Source organism: Callorhinus ursinus, unplaced genomic scaffold (genome assembly GCF_003265705.2).
Source record: "Callorhinus ursinus isolate GAN/ISIS: 27379988/994484 unplaced genomic scaffold, GSC_fseal_2.0 scaffold32, whole genome shotgun sequence".
NCBI classification, from domain to species: Eukaryota; Metazoa; Chordata; class Mammalia; order Carnivora; family Otariidae; genus Callorhinus; species Callorhinus ursinus.
Genome location: NW_027397094.1, coordinates 10,631,649 through 10,658,715, shown reverse-complemented (window position 1 = coordinate 10,658,715; position 27,067 = coordinate 10,631,649). Strand labels below are relative to the sequence as shown.

The following is a 27,067-nucleotide window of genomic DNA, read 5'->3' as shown; positions in this document are numbered from 1 at the left end:
CGATGCGGGGCTCCATCCCAGGACCCTGGGATCATGACCTGAGCCGAAGGCAGACGCTTAACTGACTGAGCCACCCAGGCGCCCCTATTTTGGTGCAAGTTTTTTGTCTCCTTGTGTGACCTGGCATTTTGAGTAACATTGCTCTGCCTCCGAGCACATCCAAACTAGGCCAAAGCTTTGAAAGACTTATTTTTAAATAATTTTAAATAATTTGATCATTTTAGTCTCCTTAATTAATGAAGAAACTGCTTTAAATTGTTAAAGCACAAGTTTCTTGGAAGGAAACTACATATTCAGAGTCAAATAAATAAATTGTAATTGCAGCTAGGACTCTTAGTGGCATTCCTACTATGTGTGTGTGTGTGTGTGTGTGTGTGTGTGTGTTGCCCGATTTGTTCTCCTGGGAACAAGGTGAGAACACAATCCAGAGGGAGCAACCACTCAGCTCATCCCAGCCCATCTGTAGTGCCGTGACAATAACCCAGAACAAATGTTTTCATGAACCTTTGTAATCAGTGTTCACAGACTCTTTACTCTTTCATGTTTTTACTTACCTTGATTATATACCTTTAGAGAAAGCTGATTTTTATTTTATTTTATTTTTTTTAGGAATTGTTTATTTGAGAGAGTGAGAGAACAGGGTGGTAGGAGGGACAGGGGGAAAGAGAATCTCCAGCAGACTCCCCGCTGAGCGCAGAGCCCCGTACAGGGCTCCATCCCGTGACCCTGAGATCACGACCTGAGCCGAAACCAAGAGTCAGACCCTTAACCAACTGAGCACCCCAGGCGCCCCTGATTTTTCCTTCTCCTAGTGCCTTCTTCTTTTCCATTGGTGTATTTCCTCATCCACTCTCACTGGCATTCCCTGCCTCCTTTCCCCTCAGCGGCCGGTCCGCTCTCCTTCCTCTTCCTGCTGCCCCCACTTTCACTGTGTGGGGAACTCTTGTGGTCTGTCAGCGTTGGGTCGAGTGGCCGTGTCCCGGAGCCGCACTTCCTGGGCTCAGGGCTGAGCTGTGGGCAGTCTACGCACTGGTCTGAAAACACGACACATGGGCCAAGCCAGGCGCATGTGGCCGAGGGACAGAGGGGCCAGGGCGCTGAGGGGGTTGCTCAGAAGGGATTCGAACGGTGCCCCAGAACCTATGCTAGGACTGCGCTGAAGACACGAGGTGGGTGACAAGGCTCCGGGGATTCCTGAGGGGCTGCTCCAGTCAGGAAACAATGGGAGGGAGTGTTGGATGGTGGCAACGGACACCCCAGAGGGGATGCCATCACGAGTGGCGCACCCTTGGTCCGCGGTGGTCTGTGCAGATCTTGGCTGCAAGTCAGGCCCTGCTTGGAAGCATTCTCGTGCCGTCTCTTGCCAAGCTTAGCAAGCTTGAGCATGTTCTACTTCCTAAGATACAACTTCTTTATCTGCAGAGGAGGATGCTAATAACAGGAAACTGATACACTGTGCCAATCCCAATGAGGGAGAGCAGGTCAGAGTTCTTACCGTAATTCCAGGCACAAAGTATGAGAATTTGGTTGAAGTTCCTTTCATTCCATCTTCTTCCACTTCTTGACTTATATACTTGGCCTAGCCCCTTCCTTTGGCACGCCTCCCTCGAGTAAGAAATCTTGTTCCTTTGAGAGGGTTTATCTAAAACACTGTAAGTTGCTTGGACCTTAAGCAGTGCGATCACAGAAAAGGAGCCCTAAACAAGAATTTTTAAGTGAACTTGAACATACGGCAAATAAGGAGTTAAGTGTAAAAATAATTAGATGTTTGTATACACATGCATACAGGGGGTTAGTTAATGCACAAGGCCGGTAAAATGCTTTTATTCCTGTCCCCCAGGTTATGGATAAGTACGGAGAGTTCTATGGCCGGGATAGAATCAGCGAGCTCCTCGGTATGGACAAAGCTGCTCTGGACTTCAGCGATGCCCGGGAGAAGAAGAAGCCGAAGAAGGACAGCTCCCTATCGGCCGTGTGAGTGTTGCTTACGCCCTTTCCTGTAGCTCTAGACTGAAAAGAGGAGAAATTCAGACGTTTCTGAACTTGATAGTGCACTGATTTCCTTCCCCTCAATGTCTGAGGAAGGGAGGAGGGAAACAGATGTACCTAAGGTCTGCTTTAAACTTCCGGGTATTTTCAGCTATGGACTGATTGGATTTCTTCCCTAATAATTTTGGAAGGTGACCTTTTTGGTATTTACATAAAGGAAAAATAAAGATTTGTGTTCTTAATTTGCTTTTTCTAATCCCTAAATGCCACTTAAGTCAAAGTCAAACATATGCAAAAGCACCATATTTGACTTTCTTTTCTGATGCTTCCTGCCTGAAAAGAGGTTAATCTTTTTTATGTTTTGGAAAAGGGAATTTGTGTAGCCCTTTTATTAGAAATGTTCAAAGTTCATATTCTTTTATTATAATGTGTTTTATTTAAATAGCAAAGACTCGTATGCCAGAAATACTATGTTGTCATGCTGTTACTTGGAAATTTAATTTTTAAAATGAGGCGCTCCTAATACCGTGCTTTAAGGGAATAATATAAACTAGAAGGATGTGAACCAGTTGAATTGAATTTGCCTGAGATGGAATTTCACACACACACACACACACACACATATGTAGTGTTGAGTGTACATATATATACATATATATTTTGCAAATTGGATCACCTGTAATTCTGGAATAAATGTAAAGCATACGTGCTTTTAAAAATGTAATTTCTTATTGTAGCCATTTAATGATTTTAGAGGAAACACAGTAGTTACCTTCCCTTTAAAACATGTCAACCTTTCTTATTTGTGTATTTATGTCAGTCAACTAGGATGTGGTGACTGTAGATATTTGAGGCTCTGTAGGGTAGTATTATTTTGTCTCAGATAAATATTTTAGCTAGCATTAAAAAAAAAAAATGGGGGCTGACCTATCTCATTGGTCATATATTTTTTATCTGAAAAATGTTAGAGCTACATTTTTTTTTGAATAATATGAACTCAGTTGAAAATTAGACTGGCAAACATATGACAGAAACTGCAAGAATTTAGATCCAAAATATCACCTGGGTACTTCAAGAAAACACATGTGGGACTTAAAGACTGTGTCACTGGATAGAAAATGAAGCACATTGACGGTGCTGAGAACTAAGAGCCTTTATGGTAGGATTTCATATAAAACAAGGACTGTGGTCAGAGTGGTGCTGAGCTTCCTATTAACATTTCCAGATCTCTGACAAACAATGTACAAACAACTAGTTTTACGGGATTATGCACTTTCCTTTTTTTTTTTTTTTTTAAAGATTTTATTTATTTATTTGAGAGACAGAGAGAACGAGAGATAGAAAGCACGAGAGGGAAGAGGGTCAGAGGGAGAAGCAGACTCCCTGCCGAGCAGGAAGCCCGATGTGGGACTCGATCCCGGGACTCCAGGATCATGACCTGAGCCGAAGGCAGTCGCTTAACCAACTGAGCCACCCAGGCGCCCAGATTATGCACTTTCCACGGCCATATTTATGACCCTGGAACATCAGTCTGAAAAATGGAAGGAAAGTTTAGACTGGTTTTTTATTGTTGTTTGTTTTTTTTTTTCCCATTATGAACAAATAGGTTTAAATGAGGGGAATTTTCCATTATTTCACCTAGGAAATGTTTGCAAGTTTGACTCCTCACAAAGTACCAAGAAATTAATATGGCATTATTACCTTTATTTTTTTCTTAGTTTTTTTTTCCCCAGGCATTAATACCTTTAAATATGGATAATAAAAATAGAAAAATACACATCTAGTAAATAATGTTCACAACTAGGAAAGAGTTACAGGTAGTGTTCCTTTATTTAAAACATTTAGAAAGATCTTTAAAAGATTATCTGGTTTGTATATTATCTTAATGTGAACGTTTGAATACAAGCATGATTCACATATCTGTCTGCACATGTATTTGCCAATGAAATATACAGGGCTTGTCAATCAAATAAATAGGTGGCCAGATTACCTTCTGGGGATAGAATGGCTGCCTGCAGCCTACATCTTTTCATTTCATTTGTGGCATATCGCAAAACCATCTAGCAAGCTGGCAGAAAGCCAGCTTCTGGCTTATAGTTTCCCCCTGAGCCAAGCGCTGTGGTGAGGTGAATGCATGCCCTGGCTGGCCTAGGTCAGCCATCGCCCATCCCTGGGGGCCAGCCCCACCCAAACATCAGTACTCTGCCAAGATTGGTGAGAAAAGTGCCCCGCACTAGGAAAAGGACATGCTTCTGCATGATGTTGACAGCAGACTTTGATAGGGATGAAAAAAAATGAGAACAGCATTTTAAATAAACTGCCATGGGACATTCAGGCATCCTGATAGAAATACTTACTTTTAGATTGCTTTCATAGAAAATAATCATGCTCCCGAGCATTTTACCACATTTTTTTCCCCATTTTTTTCTTTTTTTAAGAAAATAATATAGTTTCATATTGAAACCCATTGTAAATATTCACGGAACTTTAAAAAATATTCTTTAGCAGGGGTGCCTGGGTGGCTCTATTGGTTGATCATCAGACTGTTGATTTTGGCTCAGGTCATAATCTCAGCGTTGTGGGATCGGATCGAGCGCTGTGTAGGGCTCCATGCTCAGCAGGGATTCTGCTCAAGATTCTGTCTCTCTGCCCCTCCCCCCACTCTGCCTCTAAAATAAATTTAATATTAAAAAGTGTTCTTTAGTAATAAAATTGATTCTAGCTCAAAGATAACTTTATTTCCTTAAAATAAAAAGTCCTGGGGCACCTGGGTGGCTCAGTCGGTTAAGCATCTACCTTCAGCTCTGGTCACGATCCCAGGGTCCTGGGATCAAACCCCGCATCAGGCTCCCTGCTCAGCAGAGGAGTCTGCTTCTCCCCCAGCTTGTGCTCTCTTGCTCGCTCTCTCTCTCTCCCAAATAAATAAATAAATAATATTAAAAAAAAAAAAAAGTCTTGGGCTAAGGTCAATAAAACTTTGGGGGCAAAGTCTCCTAAGAAGTCAGTTTTGATTGGCAATGATTGATCCTAGCATTTATAATTTAAGATTGGCCTTCTTTAAAGAAATGACTAAAGAAGTAATCAAAGACTAAAACAGTAAGTCTAGAGAAGCCCTTTTGAAAATAATGCTAATATTATATTGTGTTATATTAGTTACCTGGAATATTGGAAAGGCGAACAAAGGTATAATTTTTAGCCCATAAATCAGTGTCAAGTTCTGAAAAAAAAAATTAGAAAGTATATTTTGAGTATTTAATCTGCGAAGATCATGAATATTTATGCTAAGATTTATTCACTCAACATGTATTTATTGAGAGACATTCCATGTATGATATAATGTGCTTGGTGGGCTAGAGAGCTCACAGATTAGGGAGAAAGGCATAAATGTATACATAGATACCTACACACCCATGACCACACAACGTGAGTAATCATAGTAAGTCTAAGCCTACAAGGTGCTCTGGGAACCAAGGGGAAGAGGTGAATCCCTTCTTGGGTAGAGAAGGCTTTTGAGAACAAAAGGAAACACAAACAAGATGAAAAAGCCCTTTCATTTGGCAAATTAAGTACAGTTGTAAAATGAATGTGCCTGTTTATGCAAGTTTTTATTCGTGTAAGCAAAAATTATTTTGTTGGAATGCATTTACCAATGTATAATGAAAGCTAGTGAGGACACTTGATGCACCCATGTTGGTTAACCTGGCAGAGTTTCCAGGGATCATTTCTCACATAAGAAGTGAGTTAACCTTCTATGTGATGTAGAACAAGAAAGGGCTATTCTTAAATCATAGAGGTTGAAGGTGGTGATGTTTTGTTTTGTCTTCCAAGATCCCTCTGAAAAGGCATCTCAAAACCCTGTAACATATCATCCATCAGCTCCTCCCTTGGCGCCCCCCGGGAAGGAACTGATTTCCCAAGATGGTTGTTAGTCTCATCCCATGGGAGCAATGCTGGCAGCTTCTTACAGTCCTCTGAGTCTCTGCTACATGTGCATATCTACAAATTCTTCTTTGTCTTTCCAGACTGAACTCTATCGACGTGAAGTATCAGATGTGGAAACTAGGAGTCGTCTTCACTGACAACGTAAGCCCTCCTTCATTTCCACAACGTACACCACACTCACATTAGATGAGTCTGCTGGGCTTCTGATGAGTCCCAGTTACTTAAGAAAGTTAATCAGGTATCAATTCATTTAATACAGATCATTACTTGACAATGACCCAGGGAAACACAGGATTAATTAGCCGATCTCTCATTCCATTTCTTTCAGTAGCCAAAAGATTAACACGAAAATATATTTATACAAGAAAAATTTGAAACTGAGATGCAAATTCATGTGTATTTTCATTTAGGTTTTAGTTGGGCAGTGGCATACCTCAAAGTTTGAGACGTTAAAATGAAAGTTCTAAATAAATAAAATTTAAAAACATTAACTGTGATAAATTTAAGTTTCTCCCAATTAAGTACGTTGGAACTCTTCTAGTTCTTGATCGATCCTTCTTTTCTCAGAGAGCCTAGGAGCCTATGAACTAAACATAGGGCCCAAGCCTATGTACAAACATAAGGAAAAAAATCACCTAGTACTAAAAGCCACCAGCTGTCAGCTCAGTCAGTCACATTTTACGACCCTGGCTTGCTCAGTAGCTGTACATTTTTGACTTTTAGAATTTTCAGTTTTAAAAAATTGTTACCATCGCTCTTTTTTATGCTCCCATTTGTTGTCAATGGGAAGTTGCTGGAGACAGTCACGAAATTCGGCTGGATGGATCAACTATACATTTTTTGCTGTGGGGTCTCAGCTTATCTCCTCCTGCTGGCTCATAATCCTCTTACCATCCTCACACACCTGTGAAGGGGAACGTGCAGACAAACCCAAAGGCTTAGCGCTAGGCCTTCCACTGATTTTGCTTTTGTGCTTTCTCCCTTGGACATCTCATTTAGTCTCAAAATGTCACCTAAGTAGCACTGACTTTTATAGTGAACGTTAGTTCTACTCTCCTAAAGGCACATGACACCTCCCAAATTCTCCCACCTCCATCCTTAGCCCTACCACACCCAACCATGGGCCCAGAACTCTGAGGCTCTTAGAGAACTCTCCAAAGAGCTCGTAAGCAAGTCTTGTAAGTATCCTTTGGAACTGTCAACTGTTAATAAGATGTCCTATGGACTAATTTCTCATCTAATAATGGAGGCATCTCCCTTGGGTCCAAAGACCACCTCATCTCCAGCAGTGGTGTTTTCCATTCAGGTAGCCCCACTGACTTGGCCTCTGCCTGTGAAGGCCAATCTTCCTTGACCTCCTCGTATGCCACAGTAATGCTCATCTTGCTGTGTGGTTTTCTTGTTCTCCAGATAATTGGGGCATGGACAGACTTCTTCAGACTTCTTCCTGATGCAGTATTCTGATATATCATTCATCCTCCTGCAGTTTCATGGCTTCTGTTTGGCCCGTCACCTCTCAATATGTCTTCAATCTTCCATAGTGCAGTTTCTGTCTGAAACACAGTGGGGGTTACCAGATGCAGTACAAGATTCCTAGTTAAATTTAAATTTCGGATAACTAAATGTAGACACTTATGTACTTATGCTCACAAATAAATATATCCCAAATATTGCAGGGGACATACTTAATCTAAAAATTACTTATTCTTGGGGCACCTGGCTGGCTCAGTCAGTGGAGCATAGGACTCTTGATCTTGGGGTTGTGGGTTTGAGCCCCACATTGGGTGTGGAGATCACTTAAAATATTCTCTCGCTCTTTCTTAAATAAATGAATAAAATCTTTTAGAAAAGGGGGGGGTTGCCTGGTAGCTCAGTCGGTTAAAAATAAAATCTTAAAAAGTAATAATAATACTAGTTCTTCTTTACTTGATGTTCTGCTGTCACTGGGCAGCCTTTGTTTTTATTTGCTAAATCTGGCTAAGCAGAGACCCTGTGTAGTCTACACATGTATCTTTGGCTCAGCTTATCACCTGTATTAGGCCTCTCACTCATATTACGTACACAAACTTGTCCTTGCTCCTCACCCTTGGCATTTCTTTTTTTTTTTAAAGATTTTATTTATTTATTTGAGAGACAGAGAGAATGAGAGAGAAAGCACATGAGATGGGGGGAGGGTCAGAGGGAGAAGCAGACTCCCTGCTGAGCAGGGAGCCCAATGCGGGACTCGATCCCAGGACCCTGGGATCATGACCTGAGCCAAAGGCAGTCGCTTAACCAACTGAGCCACCCAGGCGCCCCCTTTGCATTTCTTAATAGCCTGCTAGATGTGTCCATCCAGAAGTCCCGTGACAAATGTATCCTCCCCTGTCCTCCCCACTAAATGCAGTCCCCTATCTGCCATTGCCTCCATCCCTGAGTATCTTCTACACTCCCATGACCAGTTTGGACTCCTCCTTTTCCTTCAATATACACCTTTAATTATGTGCCTGATTGGATTGTTCTTCCGTCCTCTGTGATTCTCCCTTCTGCCCTGGCCAGTTCTGCTGCCAGTCATGGCTCTCATAACCTCACCCACCCGTGGGGTCGTCCAGTGGTCTCCTAACAGAATGGCTCTGCCCCTTACACCTTCTTTCAGGAAGGAGCTTGGCCCGAGTGAGCTCACTTTCCTCATTTGTAAATTTGGGGCTAAAATTGCCTACTTACCAGGGGTCTTGCTACACAAATATATGGGGCAGTGACCAGCACTTGGCAGGTGCTCAAGACACGTTCATAAGATGCTGCTTTTCATACACCATTATTCTGTACGATGCTCCAGGGGCTCTCACGGGCCAAAAGATGTGCCCGCATCCCTTCACTTGGCCTTAAAGCCTTCCAACCCTGCTGTACATTTCCAGACTCTCATCTCCTGAAACAGAAACTCACTCTAAAGCCAAACTGTCATTCTTGAGCACATTCTCCATAGTCTTATCTCAGTGTCTTTTTTCAAATACCGTTTTCTTTTTCTCAGCCTGGTTTCTAACTTCAGCCCCAAGCTGCCCATAAAAACTCTGTACTCCCTCAGCCCCCCCCCATCTTGTTTTTGTTCTAAGGTCTAAGATATATTCTGGTCAAAAGGAAGGTTTCCACCCCTTCCCAAAATAGGTAGCTCCCGACCCCACTGGCAAAACATGCCTTTTGCCCAAGAGACTGTAATCCAAAAAGTAAGCATGATCACAGTATCTTCCTTCTACTTTATTCATTCCCCTCCCCTCAAAAATATATACATTTTCTAGCCTCTGTAAAGTTAATCCCTCACACTGATTGTAATCGAGATTTCTACAGGTAGTACCAATCGTATCGTTAGGTTTATTATATAGTGTTCAGTGACATTAAATAGTATTTGCATTTTCTCCTCGACTTGTTTGGGCTCACGTGAAGTGAGATGCTTGGTTAAGAAGACACCACATATAATCTCTTGTAACTAGTAGGTCTCAACAAACACTGATTTAGTAAGTAAGTGAAAAATGAAAGAGGAAAGGAAAAGAGAGAAGGAAAGTTGGTTCTTTGGTTGACTGTACAGCAGGGGCTCCCAGCGGGGGCAGTTTTATCCCCCAAGTGACATTAGGCAATGTCCGGGGACATCTTTGGTGGCCAAGGCTAGGGAGGGAGCTCCTGGCATCTGGTGGGTAGAGACCAGGGTTGTAACTAACCATCCTACACGGATGGTCCCCCACAACGAAGAATTATCCTGTGTAAACTATCAGTAGTGCGGAAGTGGAGATCCCTTGCTATCAAATATTAAGTCAATAAAACTTTCTCTGTGGGAAGATTCGCAAGAACACCCTCTCTGATATAAAGGAGAGAATGACTTTGAACCTCTCAGAACTAAAGGAAAACAAAATACACAAACTGATGTAACTACTTAGAATGATATAAATGTATAGACTGAGAAGTAAATGAAGTGATTATAGTAGAATGAAATCAGAGTAGTTTTTGACAGTAGTCACTCACTCTATATTCTGATATGCTTCCCTCCTGTTTTGTCTTCTCAGTCCTTCCTCTACCTGGCCTGGTATATGACTATGTCCGTTCTTGGACACTATAACAACTTTTTTTTTGCCGCTCATCTTCTTGACATTGCTATGGGATTCAAGACGCTAAGAACCATCTTGTCGTCAGTAACTCACAATGGCAAGCAGGTAAAAGTTGATCTTTTTTCCCTCCTGTAAAAAACCAAAAAATCCCAGCAAATAATATACTAACCCAAATAAATCCAACCTCCAATGGCAATATGCAGTTGTAAAGATTTTTGTGAATGGGGGATCTGCACTTTTTCTTTTATAAACCACGAGGATTATTAGTTGAAGAGTTCCCTAAACCCACATTCAAGTCTTGGCTTGACGGATTCGCTGAGTGACCTTGGATAACTTACTTAACACTTTTAAATCTCTACTCATTTTGTAAAATGAATACAATAAAAGTACCTGCCTTTTAGAGTTTGGGGGCAAATTAAATAAAAACGTAAACGTGGAGGTGTTAGCACAGGTCCCGGCACATAGGAAACACGCCCAGGAAATAGTTAATTTTTTCCCAATATGATATTTGCTCCATTTGATACCATAGGGAACCAAAATGTGTTGTAGCATCCTGAGGCACTAGTTGTAATAGTAATAAAACACGAGATGCCACATTCTTAATTGAATGGAATATTTCAAAAGTGGATATCTAGGTAGTCTTTTCTCTACTTTTAAATTGGGCAGAAAAAATAATAATGTTTCATACTTGACAGGGTCATACTTAGAGTACTTACGTAATAATGGCTTAGTTCCAGATAAATCGATTTATGTTTTAATGGAGCCCAACTATAATGTGAAAACTTTCATTATTAATAAACTTACTGTAGAAGCGTGTATTAATTGATTCATTCTCTATCAAGTGTCCACTGGGAGAGATAACACATTCTCTGTCAGTTATTTGGCTTAACAGAGTCCTTTTCCAGAATTTTATAATCCAGCATATTTTTAAATACGTGCCCCTGCAAAAAACTTGAACCATGCCCACTGTTAAATTCACATGATTCAGTTAAATTATCATGATCTTTAGTTTCCTAAATTTCAACACATTGTTCTTATATATGCCATTTTAGTTTCTGAATGTTTGACATTAGCAAAAAAGTGTACTATGCTTATTCATTCACAGTATTGAGTTCCTAATATATTTAAAGAACTGGAGATGCTGAACCTATTGTGTATTTTCACACAAAAGTTCTGGCACTACCTTCAGTTAACTTCTAAAATTTTGCTGTGATTATTCCTTTTCTTTTTGAGCTATCAGTTTTTCATTTGCAGAAATCTAGAGAGCTTCATAGTCCTTATAGGTAAAACATGCAGAAATTTACAGTGGCATTGTACTTAACTTATAGAAGTGAATTAAGCCCTCTATTCAGATAACATGTTTTCTCCAGATAATTATAAAGTGATTTTTGAACAACTTAATGTATGCCGCCACAGTCCAGAACATAGGGATTCGTTGTAGTCAGAGGAAGTAGAAAAGAGAATGCATTTTGGTGTGTTTAGAGTTTCTGTGATAAAAATAGAAATATATTTCACCAACTTGGTGAAAGTCATGTTTTCAACATAGACATACCATGATCAGTTTGGACATGAAAGTAAATCAGAGTTTATTACTATTCCAGCTGCCAATTAAGTAGGGAAGTTTTGCATGACATAGTCTGAAAACTTGATAAAATAAAGAGAATATGAAAATAAACTCCCACCCCCTGGGGGGTAAGAAAGATAGGGAGTGAGCTATGGATTCCATTACTTTCCAGTCAATAAATCCAGCTATGTGCTCATAGAAAGCTCTCCTCCCTGATGTCAAATATGCCAGTCATATATGTCTTGCATTTCTAATGCACATTCAATTCACATTGCTTTCCAGCTTGTGTTAACCGTTGGCTTACTAGCTGTTGTCGTATACCTATATACAGTTGTGGCATTCAATTTTTTCCGAAAATTCTACAATAAAAGTGAAGATGGTGATACTCCAGATATGAAATGTGATGATATGCTAACGGTAAGTTCACTTTGATCTCATGTGAATGAAAAAATTCTCCTGCTTCTTCAATCCAAATGGTTGTGTAGTCATTCTTCAGCCATGTGGAAGAGAAAACAGCATACACAGTAAAAAGTTGTGTGGCTCTTTAAAAAAAAAAAAAAAAGTTTATGAAACATAAAGGAGCATTTCTACTGTTTTTGCACACCTGCGGCACCAACCTGATAATGAGTAAATTTCCTGCATAAAGAACTTAGAACGGGAAGGATTGATATCAACACTTCAGCTTATTGGTTCATAGATTCCAGGACAGCAGGTAAAATTATTTCCTCGGAAAATATTTTGAAGCCTTAGTGACTCGTTCACTGTAATGCTATTAACTGACGTCACTGAAGTCCAAAAATAAATCTCTTAATAGAACTGTGAGTTTTTGCTTTTATATTCAGTATCCTGGCTTAAATTATCTTTTTAGTCTTGGTTTTAAAATCAACGGATGGGAAAGTTTTCATATTGGCCTATCACTGTTCTGTAACCCACCTCTCTGAAAATGGCACATCAGAAGTTACCCGACATGAGATCCTAGATTGGAAATATGTACCTCTAGCTGAAAGGATAGGAATTCTTCATGGAGCACCAAATCAAAATACCTACATCCACGGGGTTAGTGGGGTAAGAGACTAACGAAATGAGAGTAAAATTACTCTGGAAAATATAAACATCCCAAAAGAGTAGTAAGAGAGAACCAATATTATAAAACTAGTACTTCAGGCAGGTTTTGAACGAGAGAATTATAAATCTATAGGACAAGATAGTCTAGAAATACATTCAGACACACTTGGAAATTAAAAATGCAATAAAAGTGGCTTCTGAAATCATGGATGAAAAAGAATTCAATAAATAGTATTGGTACTATGGATGTGCTTTTGAGGAAATTTAGATAAAAATTGATACCAGCCTAGTTCTTTAAATCAAAATAAATCCTGAATGGAACAAATATTTTAATGCAAAAAAAACAGAATTTGACTTTTGAAATAATAACAATTTTTATGGGAAAAGGTATTTCTGAGTATGACATAAAACCTAAAATGCATGGAAGCTTAAAAACTTACTTCAAGAAGGAACAACTATAAGCAAAATCTAAAGACAAATGAGAAACTGGGAAAAATATACTCAACACTACAACAAAAGGCCAGTGTCCTTAATTTACTGAGTCCTTATCACATCACTAGGAAATAAAGAAGCCAAGAGAAAAATGAAGACTATGTCCAGACAACTGGTGGTAAAATTCAGTCAGCTTATAAATTGGGGAAACGCTTACCCTCTACTGTAATTAAAGAAATGCAACGCAAAACAATTAACTGCCACTTTTTACCTGTCAGGTTTGCAAAATATTAAAGTTTGTTAACACCCACAGTTGTTAAATTGACGGGAAAACTGGCACTTTCATGAATACTGTTGGGAATTTAAAGTAACACAATGACTTCAGAGATATTTTGCAAGATCTCTCACATTTTTAATTGTACTTACCCTTTGCCTTGTCAGTGCCCCTGCTAGTATTGATTTAAATGATTATTTACAAATATGTTCCTGTATGTTCAAGGATACTTGCTGCTAATCACAAATTGGAAATAATCTAAATTATCAACAGAGTCCCAATTAAGTCAATATGGCAAATCCATACCACAGAAAAGTAAGTAGCTATTTAAAAATAAGACAGATCTGCACATGTTGATATAGAAAGACATACAAATTGCCTGTAAGCGGAGGGAAGCAAGGTCTTGAACGGTATTGTAAGATCCTAATTGTGCGCATGCGCGCACATACACACACGCTACAATGCACGTATTGGGTATGCTACGATATGGATACAGAGTTTCTAGAAGGATACGTAGTAAACTGTTAACAAGGGTTCCTACAGGGAGTAGGACCACAGATTAGGGAGAGAATAAACAGTAAAGAGACTGGTCACTGGTAGCATAACACCCACCAGAATCACTAACATGCAACACTTTACAATCAGTAAGGAAGTACTTGCGAGATCCTTCACCTCGTCTTCCGGGAGCTGCTTTTAATATCCACCTTGCTTCTCTACCTGATGACCCTGAAGACTAGGGGTAGCAGGTGGCTAGAGGCAGGGAGGGGATCGGAAGGCTGGAGGAAGCGACAAGGCACAAAAGAAACTCAGTAAATAGTAACAGCAGGCCGTTGTGTCTCCATTGACTCCAGGGAGATTCATTTCTATTCCAGGAGAACCCCCTCGCACCCCTTCCCCTTTGGTTCTGAATCTCAAAGTCCACGCTCCCCAGGTCAGAAGGTTTACTAAGGTCGTTCATTCTCAGAGGGTATGGTGCTCATGCACTGCTGAAGGATGCTGGAGAGGCGGGGTGACTTCAGGGAGTGGTACTGAGTGGCCTGTCTTACGGAATAGGAACAGTGGGGCCTTTGTTCCCCACCCCGTCTCCTACCACAGTGGGACCCCTACAACATCCTGGTCTCCCCTTCTAACATCATGAGTCAGATGTGACCCTGTTCAATTTTCCTAATGGTATCCTTGGATGACTACATTTTGAATATCACTCTCAGTATGTGTTTCCATTGCTTTTGTAAATTTTGCCAACGTACTTATTATGAGAAGAATCCAGGCGTGATTTGAACAAGAGGTGGGTTAGGAAGACAACTAACCGCCTTCACCAATTGCATGGGGCATGTATGGAGAAGGCAGACAAATTCGCCTCGCTGTAGGAGGAGGAAATAAAGCTGCTTGATATTTTCAACTATGGGCTCGGGACTGAGCCTGGATTTTGCTCGGTTGAAGGGGTTTCTGCTCTTACCAGTGAGACTACCTACAACCAGCTCTGTTGTGCGTGTTTATATTCCTACGCATGACAAGCTTTCTGTCTTGCCTTTGGCTGGGGTAAGGTTGGGGGCATCACAAGGATACCTCTTAGAAGTGTTTTTCTTGCAAAAGAAGACTCAGTGCCAAGATACAAGCACCATCTCAGCTGCCAGTCCTGTGTATGGCTGTCAAGAGGACCAACCACAGGGGAGGCTGCGTAGCTTTGCATGTGCCCGAGTCCAGCTGATGGTTCTTAAAAACCGTGGCATCACAGGCCACATGACCTAGATTTCCCTTACAGTGTTAGGTCTCAAAACACCTTTTAATTTGCCTCTTGCTGATACTCCTGCAGGGAGGTTTGAACAAGCCAACAACATGTAAAATGCAACTGATCACTTATGGTAGTGCTCATCAGAAGTTATGGCTTAGCACAACCAAGCAGCCAGCAAGACAGAAGGCTGGAGTAGGAGGTGGTCAGGTTTGATTTCTTTCATGTGTTTCTCACAAGAGAATCCTTCTATCATCTCTAGCATTTAGTCTTCACAGGGGGAAGCCTGGTATTGTTTGCTTGAGATAGGTTTTCTTCACTCATGCCCTATTTTCTGGGCATCATGCTGAGCTTCCACTGCCTTTGTTATTTCTGGTTGTTTCCTAGGGTATTGTAGGAACATTTTAGGTTTTCACAGGGTCTTGGTTCACCTGCCAGTGTTTCATACCTAACAGAAGGTGGCGCTGTAGCTGCAGTTTTTCAGACTAGGTGATGCTTCAGACTTGGCTGGCTTCCTCCCTCCCCTTCCCTCCTCCCTCCCTCCCCTCCTCTTCCTTCCTCTTTTCTTTTTCTTCTCCTTCTTTCTCTTTCTCTACTTACTTATTTATTTAGGATCATGGTGTTTTGAGCCTGACAATCTAATTAAGCCATCAGTATCCTGAGAGAATTTGAACCTCCTCTCCAAGAAGATAGGAGGAGAAAGTGAAAAATGATCCAAAGTTCCAAAGTCCTGGGCAGAAAGATGATTGTAGCTAGATAGCCAGGGAGACTGAGTTGGCATAAATAAAGACGTTCATCTCAAAAGGGGTGGTTCTCAACCTCCAATGCACAGAGGATTCAGGGCAGCTCTTTATGAATCCACAGGTCAGTGAGGCCACCCCCAGATCCCCTGAATCAGAAACTGCAGGGAAGGTGTCAAGACCTGTGTATTTTTGGGAAAAAAACAAAACAAAACAAAAAAGCCTTTCCAAACTTTCCAGGTGGTTGAGACAACTAGTCACTCCTGGGGAAATAACCAGCTTAGGTGATTGCTTTTTTTTTTTTTTTTTGATTGATTGATTGACTGATTTTAGAGAATGAGAGCATCCCAGCGAGCAAGAGGAGCCAGGGGAGGGAGACAAAGCCCCCCGTGAGTGGGGAGCCCTAGGTAGGGCTCAATCCCAGGACCCTGAGATCACGACCTGAGCCAAAATCAAGAGTCGGACACTTAACCAACTGCGCCACACGGGCGCCCCAATTCTGAATCACTTATTTTACTCTCACAACAAGTAATGTGTCTCTGTCTCGATCTCTCTTTCTCCCCCCGCCTCCCTTTTTTTGGTCAGGATAGAGATCTTGTAAGGATCTTCACCAATCCATCGGCAACTGCTCCTCCTCCGTGTTTCCTAAAGCTGTTGCAAACAGTGCTTAACCCTGGAATGAATCCATTGAGATGGGTGACTGGGGCAGAAGCCATAGAATAGTAAATCTTGAGAAGTGACAACTATTTCTAGTCGTTTGTAGTGCCAGGCACCTTCCTTCCTCGTGACTCAAAGTACATCTGTTTGTCTCCTGGAATTACTCTTTCCATTCTCCAGCTCTGACATTCAGGTTTGAGCTGATTTTATGAAAAGGAAGCTGAACGAGAGGTTTTCCGTTTTCAGGAGCAGAATGATAACCTGACAACTAAAAGCCTGACGGCCCCAGGTTCACAGGCGTTTACCACACTATCTCATATTCCACTGTAGCAGCCATCTACCTACTATTTCACCAGGTTGTGAAGGTTAAGGTTGGTAAAATCAGTATCAAAATCCCACAGGAGAACCATGCATTTTATTCTTTTAAAATGTATCTTATGAAGCCTAAATAATCAAATCCGTAAGACTACCTATCTTTTCAGCATGGCCATAAGTCTGTTACTGAAATATGGTGGTGTCCGTTTTTGGGCATCAGTCAGAGTTGTCACAGCACGAAGGTGAGCAGAGAGACCGGGATATTGCTGGGAGAGGCTAGATGACTGAAATCTGAAAATGTGAGAATAGTAAATAGTAGACATTTACTTTGGTAATTTAGCCTCATTCCATGGTCTTGCCTCCAGCTGTGCGTGTCTAGAAAATAAAAATGAATCATTCTCTTGAGGACAGACTCATATTAACCAGGCTCCTAAGAGTCAGGTGGATGAGTCAGAATACCAACATCCTACTCGTTAAGAGTTTGTGCCAACAAGTAAACACAAACTCCATGTTGGAAGCCAAATTATAATCCAAAGTCTTGGTTAGCAAGATTTAGCAAAAAGGAGCTAGATGATCTTCATCCCCTACATGTCAAAGAAGCAGGACTTGGAGAGGTAGGACATTCCAGAACCTGGATGGGGAGTGGCAGTGATACACTGTTGGCCCAATATGGGTATAGTATGAGTGTGGGGGCCAGAGGGCCAGAATTGGATATGGAGAAGTGTCAGGCCAGAGCCAGGCAGGGTGTCCACACTGAGTCCCCAGCCCAGAGAGGGGAGTACAAACAAAGCTAAGTATGGGGAAGCCAGGAATGGGTGGCCTATGTGAGTTCACTAAGTAAAGAGTAGGCAGCTGCATTAATTATCTATTTCCCATGGCCACGACTAAGCACATAAGAAGACAGATTTGGAGAAAAACATACAACCCAAGCTTTTTCTTAATAAAAATAAATGCTTACGGTAAAAATAATCCTAACCGTATGCAAGAGTATACAGTGAAAATAAAATTTCCTCTTTCTGCAGATCCACTGTTCTGGGTTTCAAGTACTGTTTTAGACACACAGTTATTGGAAATTAATGCAGTGTCTGGAGGGATATTTTTTTAAATGACTGTCTTCAAAATTTTACTTCCAGAGTTTGGTTCAGTAGGAGGTACCAGGAATCCCCAGCATTTATGCCTCTAGGAGATCCAGATGCAGAGTTTGGTTTAGGCAACATTGGTCTCATTGGGCTCTAAAGAATGACTTTCCGGGCCTCTCTGCAAGAAGGACCCCGTACCTGAGCTCCAGAACAGTTCTTGAGATGGGGTGGGGGGGGTGGGGGGGTGGGATGGAGTGCAGAGCTGCCTTGTGATACTGTTCATTGTGTGTCAGGCTGACAAACTTCCTTTCTGAGTGATCCAGTCTTTTTTTTTTTTTTAATTCTGTTCATTAAATTCCCGGCCTCTGACCCAAGAAACTTTTTATCTGTATCTATCACTATTAGCTATTGAACTATAAGCATTTTGGTGTCCCCTTGCTGCTGGTCCTATGCCTGCTCTTTGTGCTTTTTAAGGTGATCTGAGAATTTGAGGTTCATAGGTCAAGGCGGTGAAGTCTCCATGAGAACACTGATCAGTCATGACCTTTCACTCCTCGTTCATCCCACAAGTGATTTATAAGTTCCTATCACGTGCTGGACATTCTTTTAGGCACTGATAAGAGAGCAGTAACCAAAATAGTTCTTGTAATGAAGCCAATCCTAGCGGAGTGAGAGGGATCATAAAGCATCAAAAATAGGTAAATTGGAGATACAGGTGTGGAATTCAGGAAGGAGACCCCATGGCATAAACAGAAATGTTTTTAATTAGCACAGAGTAATTAGCACAGAGATGAGAACTTAAGTAGGAACCTGGCACATTCCCTTAGGGAGTGTCCTAACAGAAGAAAGGTCAGAGAACCCAGTGCTAGGGCATTGGTTCATGAAAAGATAGGGAGATGAGGAGGAAGTGGCCAATGAGGCTGAGAAGGAATGGCCAGAAATGCAGAAGAAAACGAGGGGATTGTGATGTCTCCCTAAGAGAAGAACTGTGTCAAGCAAGGCCTTTGTCCCCTTCATCATGGCAGACAGTGGGTAAATGTGCCTTGTACTGGTGGGTGACATCAGTTGGGTAGATCAGGGTGTCGGGAACAGTTTAAGACGGTCTCATGGAGGAAGGATTAACTGAGGGTCGAAGGGGAAAGGAATGGGATAAAAAAGTGAAATTATTTTTCTTTTTTTTTTTTAAGATTTTATTTATTTGAGAGAGAGAGAGAGAATGAGAGAGAGAGCATGAGAGGGAAGAGGGTCAGAGGGAGAAGCAGACTCCCTGCTGAGCAGGGAGCCCGATGTGGGACTCGATCCTGGGACTCCAGGATCATGACCTGAGCCGAAGGCAGTCGCTTAACCAACTGAGCCACCCAGGCACCCTGAAATTATTTTTCAAGATGAGAATGTGGAAACCAAGACCTAGAACCCGGGATAGTTTATCTGAGGGGCGTGGCTAGGATGGAGGGTGGTGTTTGGGAGCCATGACTGATCATCGGAGAGGGGTGAAGTGTCACTAAATCTGAGGCGCCAACATGGAGAGTATGAGCTTATCCTGCATAAAGATAAATCATGGATGCTTTCAGCCACTGGCTCTCAACTGTTGTGATTTTGCCTCCCAGGGGACACTTGGCAATGTCTACAAACATTTTTGGTTATCCTCGGGATGGGTGCGATTGGCATTAAGTGGGTGGAGGCCAGGGACCCTTCTAAAATACCCTACAATGCACAGGACAGACCCCACACAAAGAATGGTCTGGCTCAGAATGTCAACGGTGCTGATGCTGAGAAACCCCTCCCTTTTCTGCAGTGGGCACTTGGAGCTGTACTTACTATTGCTTGCTTTAATGTTTCACACTTTAAGCAATGAGCTATTATTTCCTCCCTGCCTTTCCCCTGTCTTTGTTATTCTTCATGTTCGAGTAGAAAAATTTCAGCATCACATTCCATACGTGACAGATGAGGGGCCGGCGAGGGTTATCAGGTCTGTTTTTTCCTAGCTTAATTTCTGAGAGTCCATCTTATTATACATTGGGCTCTTACTTCCTCTTTCCTATGTCTGTTATGCTAAAAACACGAATAGGGTGATTAAGCATAGTCTTGTGGACTTCAGTGTGATCTTAACAGGATTACCTTATGCCAGATTCTAGTGAGGTATTTTTCATTCTCCGCCAAGTGTGACAGAAGGTGCTAAGCAGAGTGTGCAGTGCAGAGTTTTGTTTAAACAGCCGCAGAGTGTAAAGGCCAAGTGCTGGCATCACAATCACAGATACTGAAACAAAAAGAGGCAAGCTAGAATGCAAAGATTCCCATCGTTTCCAGAGTGAGGACTAGGAACTAGAGGGAGAATCTTAGCTTTGTTGGATGTGAAAACAGGCAGTGTTCCTCCAAGAAGTGACCATTTCTCTCCTTCCCAGTGCTATATGTTCCACATGTATGTTGGGGTACGTGCTGGAGGGGGTATTGGTGATGAAATCGAAGACCCAGCAGGCGATGAATATGAAATCTATCGAATCATCTTTGACATCACCTTCTTCTTCTTCGTGATTGTCATTCTCTTGGCCATAATACAAGGTAAGCATTGTCTTCACTGAAGTGCAAGAGGATCTAGAATGTAAGCCACCTGTTGTTTAAGCTAACAGTAAGGTAGGGTAAGGATGTCAAGTGCTTTCTGGAAAAGCCAAATAGAACTGTTCTTTTCAGGATTTCTTCATTCAAAATCTGTAGAGGGAAGATCGAAGCAGCATGGGACTCCATGGGACCATGCGGAGGATGGATATGGGACTCTTTTCCCATAACCTGATAGAAGGAGCACTTCCCTCAGTTTGACTCTCTGCCCTGCCACTGACTGACTTAAAATGTTGGGTGGGTGAGCCATGTAACTCCCTTGGGTCTTTCAAATTGAAATTATATAAATCTCTCAGCCATAGTATTATTGAAAAGTTTTTTTTTTCTTTTGAAGAAGTGATATATATGAGTACCCAGGCAGTACCTAATGCACAATTAGGGCCTCCTAAATAATTTTAAGGCGATCGTCCTTGGATATCTACTATGTGCCTAGACATGTTTTCATTTTACCCTCATGCATCCTGTGAGAATGGTGGTATTATTTACATCTGAAGAAACTGAACCATAATACGTCTAAGTAGCTTGGCCAAAGTGCACAGTTAAGAAGTGTCAGGGCTGGAATCCCAAACTCAGAGCCCTCACTTAAAACCAGAGTACCGTATTGACCCACCAGTTCTTCCCTTTACTCCAAGGACACTTGGAATGTCGTGTTTTCCTCCCTCAGAAAAATCAATCTTGTTATCTTTATCTTCATCCATTGATCCTGGCTTGAATTAAATGTCTATGAACGTGATATAATCCTCTGGGTTCTACGGGCACAAAACAGGACTTTTGTTTTCTTCCAGTAAAGCACATGAACAAGTTTAAAGGACTCATAATCCATCCTTTATGTCTTTATTGCGTGTAACAGTGATGTGTTTTATAAGAGAGCAAACTCGTAAATCCCTTGGAAGAGGGGCAGTCAGTGAGTCAGAGAAGGAAAAGGGTCTGAGGGAAAACAGCACAGGGCGGTTAGTTCCTGGCTGACACAGTTAATAATGTGATGGCGAGTTTATTTGCCAGGAACTTGTGAAAAGAATGATTTGAGGCATGTTCCTCAGTTAATATGGTAATGTTTGATTTCCAAATTGGTACTTGAAAATCTCATTAATGGAGTTCTCTGCGCTTTCCAACCAGAAATCACAATTGCTCTTTCTCAGGGTGAAGTAGCGAGAAACATACCCTCTGTATGTGCTAAGGTAATGAAGGGTTTTTCCTGCTCTATCCCTTCATTGTGAAACCCCTTCCTGCCCCCAAAGAGAGACTGCCGGGTGTGTGCTCACAACCTGTACCACATTCTGAGCATTTCCCGGTGGCTGTCCATTTTCCCTTTCCTTGGAAGGATTAGCCAAGGGGCTGTGAATTTAATAATTCTTCTCTGGTTGATAAAGATTAGAGTGTGTTTTTATTGAACACTAGGTTTAATTATTGATGCTTTTGGAGAACTAAGAGACCAACAGGAGCAAGTCAAAGAAGACATGGAGGTGAGTCTTTCCGTGTCTGGCTCAGCTTTGTTGCTGTGGGCACTTGTTTCCCCTACTGTCTTTATCCAAGAATCATGAATACGGGAGAAAGTAGGGGGAGGACATAAGCACCATGTGACTACCTTGGCCTGTTTCGGATCTGGGCAATACATTCCCCTGACCAGTGTGCTAGGTGGGAACAGTGGCGGGCTCCGGGTGCATGCACACTAATATGGCACCATCCACCCCTCAAGGAGTGGGAGAACCACCCATTCAAGATGATGGATTCATTGACAAATAAGTAAACAGACAACTGCAAAGCAGTATGTTGAGCCCTTTCTAATAACTCAAAGGAGAACTTTATGGTGTAACTTAGAGGCTGTGGAAAACCAGAAATGGGTTTTAAGCACGGTGATGGGGGTTTACATTTTACAAAGAGAACTATGGTTTAAAACACGGGGAGTACATTAGCAACTGGCGAGATCAGGGGCAGGGAAGCGGGCTGTGAGCATTTTTTCGGCAGGAGATTATGAGGCTCCTGCTGAAGAAATCCACCGAAGATGTAGGGACCAGATGGATTCAAGCAGTACTTTGGGGTTGGCGTGAGAAGTGGGTGAGAAGTGGCCAGATGCAGAGGATGAAGGGTTTGGAGCAAGCAGGGAGGATGCTCAGATTTCCACCATGTGCTACCAGACGGATGGTGGCTCAGTTACACCCAGAGTAACTACAAGAGGTAACACAGAGGAGGGGCAGGTTCAATAGTGAACTGTTGCGTGTGAGCCTGTTTAGTTAAGACATCGAGTGCTATAAAGACCTATTGCTGTCCACAGTTGTTGATCAATAAGGCAGAGAGAATTTAATAAATTATTTTAATCATCTCGAGTCGAGGCCCTAGAATCTAAGGCATCGTAAACATGTCTTCAATGGTATTAAACAGTTTCTAATTTGCAAGGAAGATGAGCATCTGGAGCCACACGAGGGCCACAATGATTAAAATCACTCTAGCTGATACCTATGAAATTCTAATAATAAAAAAGCCTGCTTCTCTGGGTCTTGTGTGCCAGTCCTGTGGATGGCAGACCTGAGGAGGTGCTGCTCTAAGAGATATGGTGAGAACAGGCAGGGTGCAGAAGGAGCAGCACCTCATCCCTAGAGTAGAAAGTCACCCCAGTACCTGTTCATTGGTTAATTCTGTATCTAGCACGGTGCCTGGCACACAGCAGACCCTCTCAGGCATGGACTGAATACCCCACAGCTTGGTATTTGATTTGGCCCTCCCCAAATGGGAGTCATCTGTACCTTTCTCCCCTGGGTCATCAGACTTTGTTCAGGTAGGTGCCAAGTTTGTGGTCTCAGTCGAGGATACAGAGTCTTGCCGATATAACTCAGTCAACGTCGTGAACTAGAGTGATCGCTAAGTCTGGGCATTCTCACTTAGGCTGGAGAAAATAAGGAAAAGACAGCGCTTTATGGCCCTCATTATGCTCTATGCTTTTAAGCCTCCAGTAAGATACAGTTGAGGCAACAGTTACATTAATATTCACGTGCTGGGCACAGCCTTCCCTCATGACCATCTACAATACTGAGTAAACCAACCAGCTGCTCCTAAGTGGTGAGTTGTGCGTTCCTCTGTTTTGCTTTCTGAAATCGGACATTTTAGTATTTCCCTTTGTCTTCTAGACCAAATGCTTCATCTGTGGGATAGGCAACGACTACTTCGACACGGTGCCACATGGCTTTGAAACCCACACTTTACAGGAACACAACCTGGCCAATTACCTGTGAGTGTGCCTGTCTCAGACTCTTAGGCCCCTCCCTGCCTCACCAATGCCCCCTTCTCAGCAAGCTTGAGAAACAGGAGAGAGATGCAGCAGCTTCCTTTTCTTCATAGGCTTGAGCTCAGGCTTTGAGAGAGGGACCCCCAGCTAGTGGTTCTCTTGTCCTCAAGAGGAGGTTCACATAAAGAACTTGCAGCCCTTCGTGTGAATGATACCTTCTAGAACATGAAATGGAAAGATGGAAAAGAATAAATGGAATACACGCTCAGCCTCTCACAGAGCCCTGGCCACGTTTCCCGTTTCGAGTAGGAAGACTCCAACTGCTTCCTAGAGATCTGCGAATCTCCATTTTTCTTTTCTGAGGACCTACAGATCTCTTGAAGGCACTATTATCTCTTTAGATTTTAACATGGTTAAAAGTTCCATTTTTTTTTTTTAAACACATAGAAATGTGGCTATGGCTGATGACTAGCGCAAACTGCAGTTAGGTAAAATGTAGTTCTTAGTTTCTAATGCAATTTTAATATCAAACAGAAGAGATGCAGAGTAGCTTTGTAGCAAAAGAAAAAAAGTGGGCTTTGGAATTCACAGCTGTGGGGCATTTGGCAAGTTATTTAAAATTTTTGATCCCTGGTTTTCTAAGTGGGGATTGTGATTCCTAGCCCATGAGTGAATAAAAAACTACCTTTAAAAAAGGTTAAGTTTTTGTTTCCCATGGCATTTTTTTTTTTTTTTTTGCCTTGCCATTTTGATCCATTTCTTTGCCCTGCCGACAGTCTGAAGAGTTACCATGTAGCCGGATCAGAAGTATCTGTGTATGCTGACATTTCCATTCCATCCATCTCTGATTAGTCTCTCTGTATCTGTAGGTTTTTTCTGATGTATCTCATAAACAAAGATGAAACAGAGCACACAGGACAGGTAGGTAAACAGTGACCATACACCATCTTCTGAAAGAAGTGATAGAGAATCCATACACGGTGGGAATACGTGTGCATGAAACATGAAGAGTTGGAATTGCTTTCAGATATTAGTCATAGTATCTTAAATTCCTGTTATCCTGGACGAGTGTGCAAAGATCCCCTTTGTAGAAAAAGTAAAACTGTAAGTTCACATAAAAACTTTAAGCTTGTATTAGCTGAACATGCTGAGTTTGGGTTTTGCTAAGTATAATGTCCTTGATTGCTTAATCAGATAGCAGATGATTTCAGATGAACTTCAACCCACAGTATTCGGGTCAGTTAAAAATAATTGTGTATGAAATGTCTAAGGTTCTCCTTAAGTATTTGAAATTCTGCCTCTGCAGATATCCGCCTCCAGTTGTTAACAGCTTGAATTTGAAGGATACAATTAATAGGAATATCTGTAGAAGAACTCTTAAAATCATATACCACAAATAGGTTTTTTAATCATTATTATATTATGGTCCAGATGAAGGTTGATTATTAATAGCATTAAGTGAGGTCTGGTATGGTTAGGAGCTCTCTAAATGAATATGGGCTTCTCCAATCATGTAAATTATGTATAATTACACAGTTACCTAGATGTCTGACATAGACGTGCAACAAATTTGTGTTTCTTTGTCTTCTGTTTTGTGGTAATGCACAGACTCTGGGGAAAGACCTGATGTTAATACATTTCCTTTACTTTTCCAGGAATCTTATGTTTGGAAGATGTATCAAGAAAGGTGCTGGGAATTTTTCCCAGCAGGGGACTGTTTCCGGAAACAGTATGAGGACCAGCTAAATTAGACTCAGACTCAGATCACCTCTGAAAACCAAAACATACACATTCACTCTTTCTGTCTCAGTCTGTCCCTTGCTCTCTCTCTGCTCTCTTGGAAACAACTTGCTGAATTTGTGAATTGCCAGCATTCTATGCTTTCTGGGAGCAGTGAACTCTGTTTCTGAAGACCTGACTGTGCTTCCCCCCCCCCCCACCTTGTGTATTTTCTTTGAGAATGAAGACTGAAGAATAACCTAAACTCATACACAGACAAACTAGGAACTCTGGAAAGAACACCGTTTTGGACACTCTCAAACGTAATGCCAACAGATCGATTTCCTTCCAAGACTCCTGGGAAGTCCCCTTGAGCTATGGGACAGTCACAGAAAAGTGTGACAGCCACACTCATCCCCGGCCTCTTTATTTCACCATCCTGAAAGGAACTTTCTTATGGTCACAGAGCACTGTAGCACTTAAGAGATTGCAGTGGACACCAGTTACGAAGGGAAATAGTGCCTTACTATATGTGGGTTGAGCTATGCAGAAGATATGTGCATGAAAAAAACATCTTTATTTTCTTTATGTCGATTTTTTTTTTTTTTGTCCTTAGATTGATTTTGTGGGGTTTTTTTTTCCTTTATTCTTTTCTCTGGTGGGGGAGGGTAAGAAAAGCAGTTTGTGCACACCTTTAAAAAAAAAAGATGGGTGGCCTGTCTCAGGATGAGAGGAGGCTCTTCTCATTCGCTAAATTCACATTTACCCTCCCCATGTGCTCCTGCTCTTATTTTGGTAATGCTCTGATGCAACAACGCAACTTTATGAAATCTTTGTATGAAAACAAAAAGACTGCAAAAAAAATATACTTTCAAAAGAAATAATTCATTGCATGTTTATTATGCAAGTTTAAAAGAACAAAGAAAACCTCCAGAAGCAAGCTGATCAACGTGAGAGAACATTCATGATAATTATATTCATAGTAATAAAGTGTCGTGGGCTTAATTGTACGTTCGGAGCCAGTGTCATCCACCAACAATGTGATACATTATAAACCTGACAGTAGTTTTGGGTTTTTTTCTCTTTCTTTTGGCCACCTGTGATCAGTTGCTGATTAAGGACTTCTTGTCAGGCCATTTTTTTAATATCAAAGCTGAAGCAATATCCATTCAGGGATTTCATCAGTTGCATCAAAAAAAAAAAAAAGAGATTAATTATCACTCCATTTTGAGTCCTTTTAGATGTAATGCTTTATCTTTACAAATAAAAAGACAGATTCAGAATGGAAGCAAGATCATTTTGCAAACATTGGAGCTCTTTTATTACGAGTCTGCTTGTTAATTTTAGAATTGTAAAACTGCTCTGATTAAACTGTTTCACTAACGTTCTCACTCTCTTCTTTCCCCGTTTCACTTATAGTGGGGAGGCTTTATAAAATCTTGAGCTTTTAATAACGTGAGGGGGGGTCCAGGGCAATGCAAACCCTGCCATACAGCCTTTAACAGCTGAGATTTCCCTGTGGCTAAGCAAGTTCCCGCCTTTAGGATTACAGAGCCAGAGTCAGCAGGCAGTTTGAATGCCCTACCCCCTCCCTGTCATTTCCCTGACTTGCGGCCGGCCGTCCCAAGTTCCTTAAAACCACCTATGACAGAAAAA

At 41.6% G+C, this 27,067-nt stretch overlaps 1 protein-coding gene across 1 annotated transcript in view; it reads left to right on the top strand.

Moving 5' to 3' along the window:
• The window catches only part of RYR2 (ryanodine receptor 2), a 728,853-nt gene extending 702,055 nt beyond the window's left edge, over positions 1 to 26,798 (top strand). The window contains exons 97-105 of the mRNA XM_073878937.1: positions 1,841 to 1,974; positions 6,012 to 6,072; positions 9,963 to 10,109; positions 11,851 to 11,985; positions 20,262 to 20,418; positions 21,871 to 21,935; positions 23,595 to 23,695; positions 24,562 to 24,613; positions 25,348 to 26,798. Coding sequence (XP_073735038.1) covers positions 1,841 to 1,974; positions 6,012 to 6,072; positions 9,963 to 10,109; positions 11,851 to 11,985; positions 20,262 to 20,418; positions 21,871 to 21,935; positions 23,595 to 23,695; positions 24,562 to 24,613; positions 25,348 to 25,443 — 948 coding nt within the window. The 3' untranslated portion in view covers positions 25,444 to 26,798. The remainder of the gene's footprint in view (positions 1 to 1,840; positions 1,975 to 6,011; positions 6,073 to 9,962; positions 10,110 to 11,850; positions 11,986 to 20,261; positions 20,419 to 21,870; positions 21,936 to 23,594; positions 23,696 to 24,561; positions 24,614 to 25,347) is intronic.
• Positions 26,799 to 27,067: the final 269 nt, after the last annotated feature.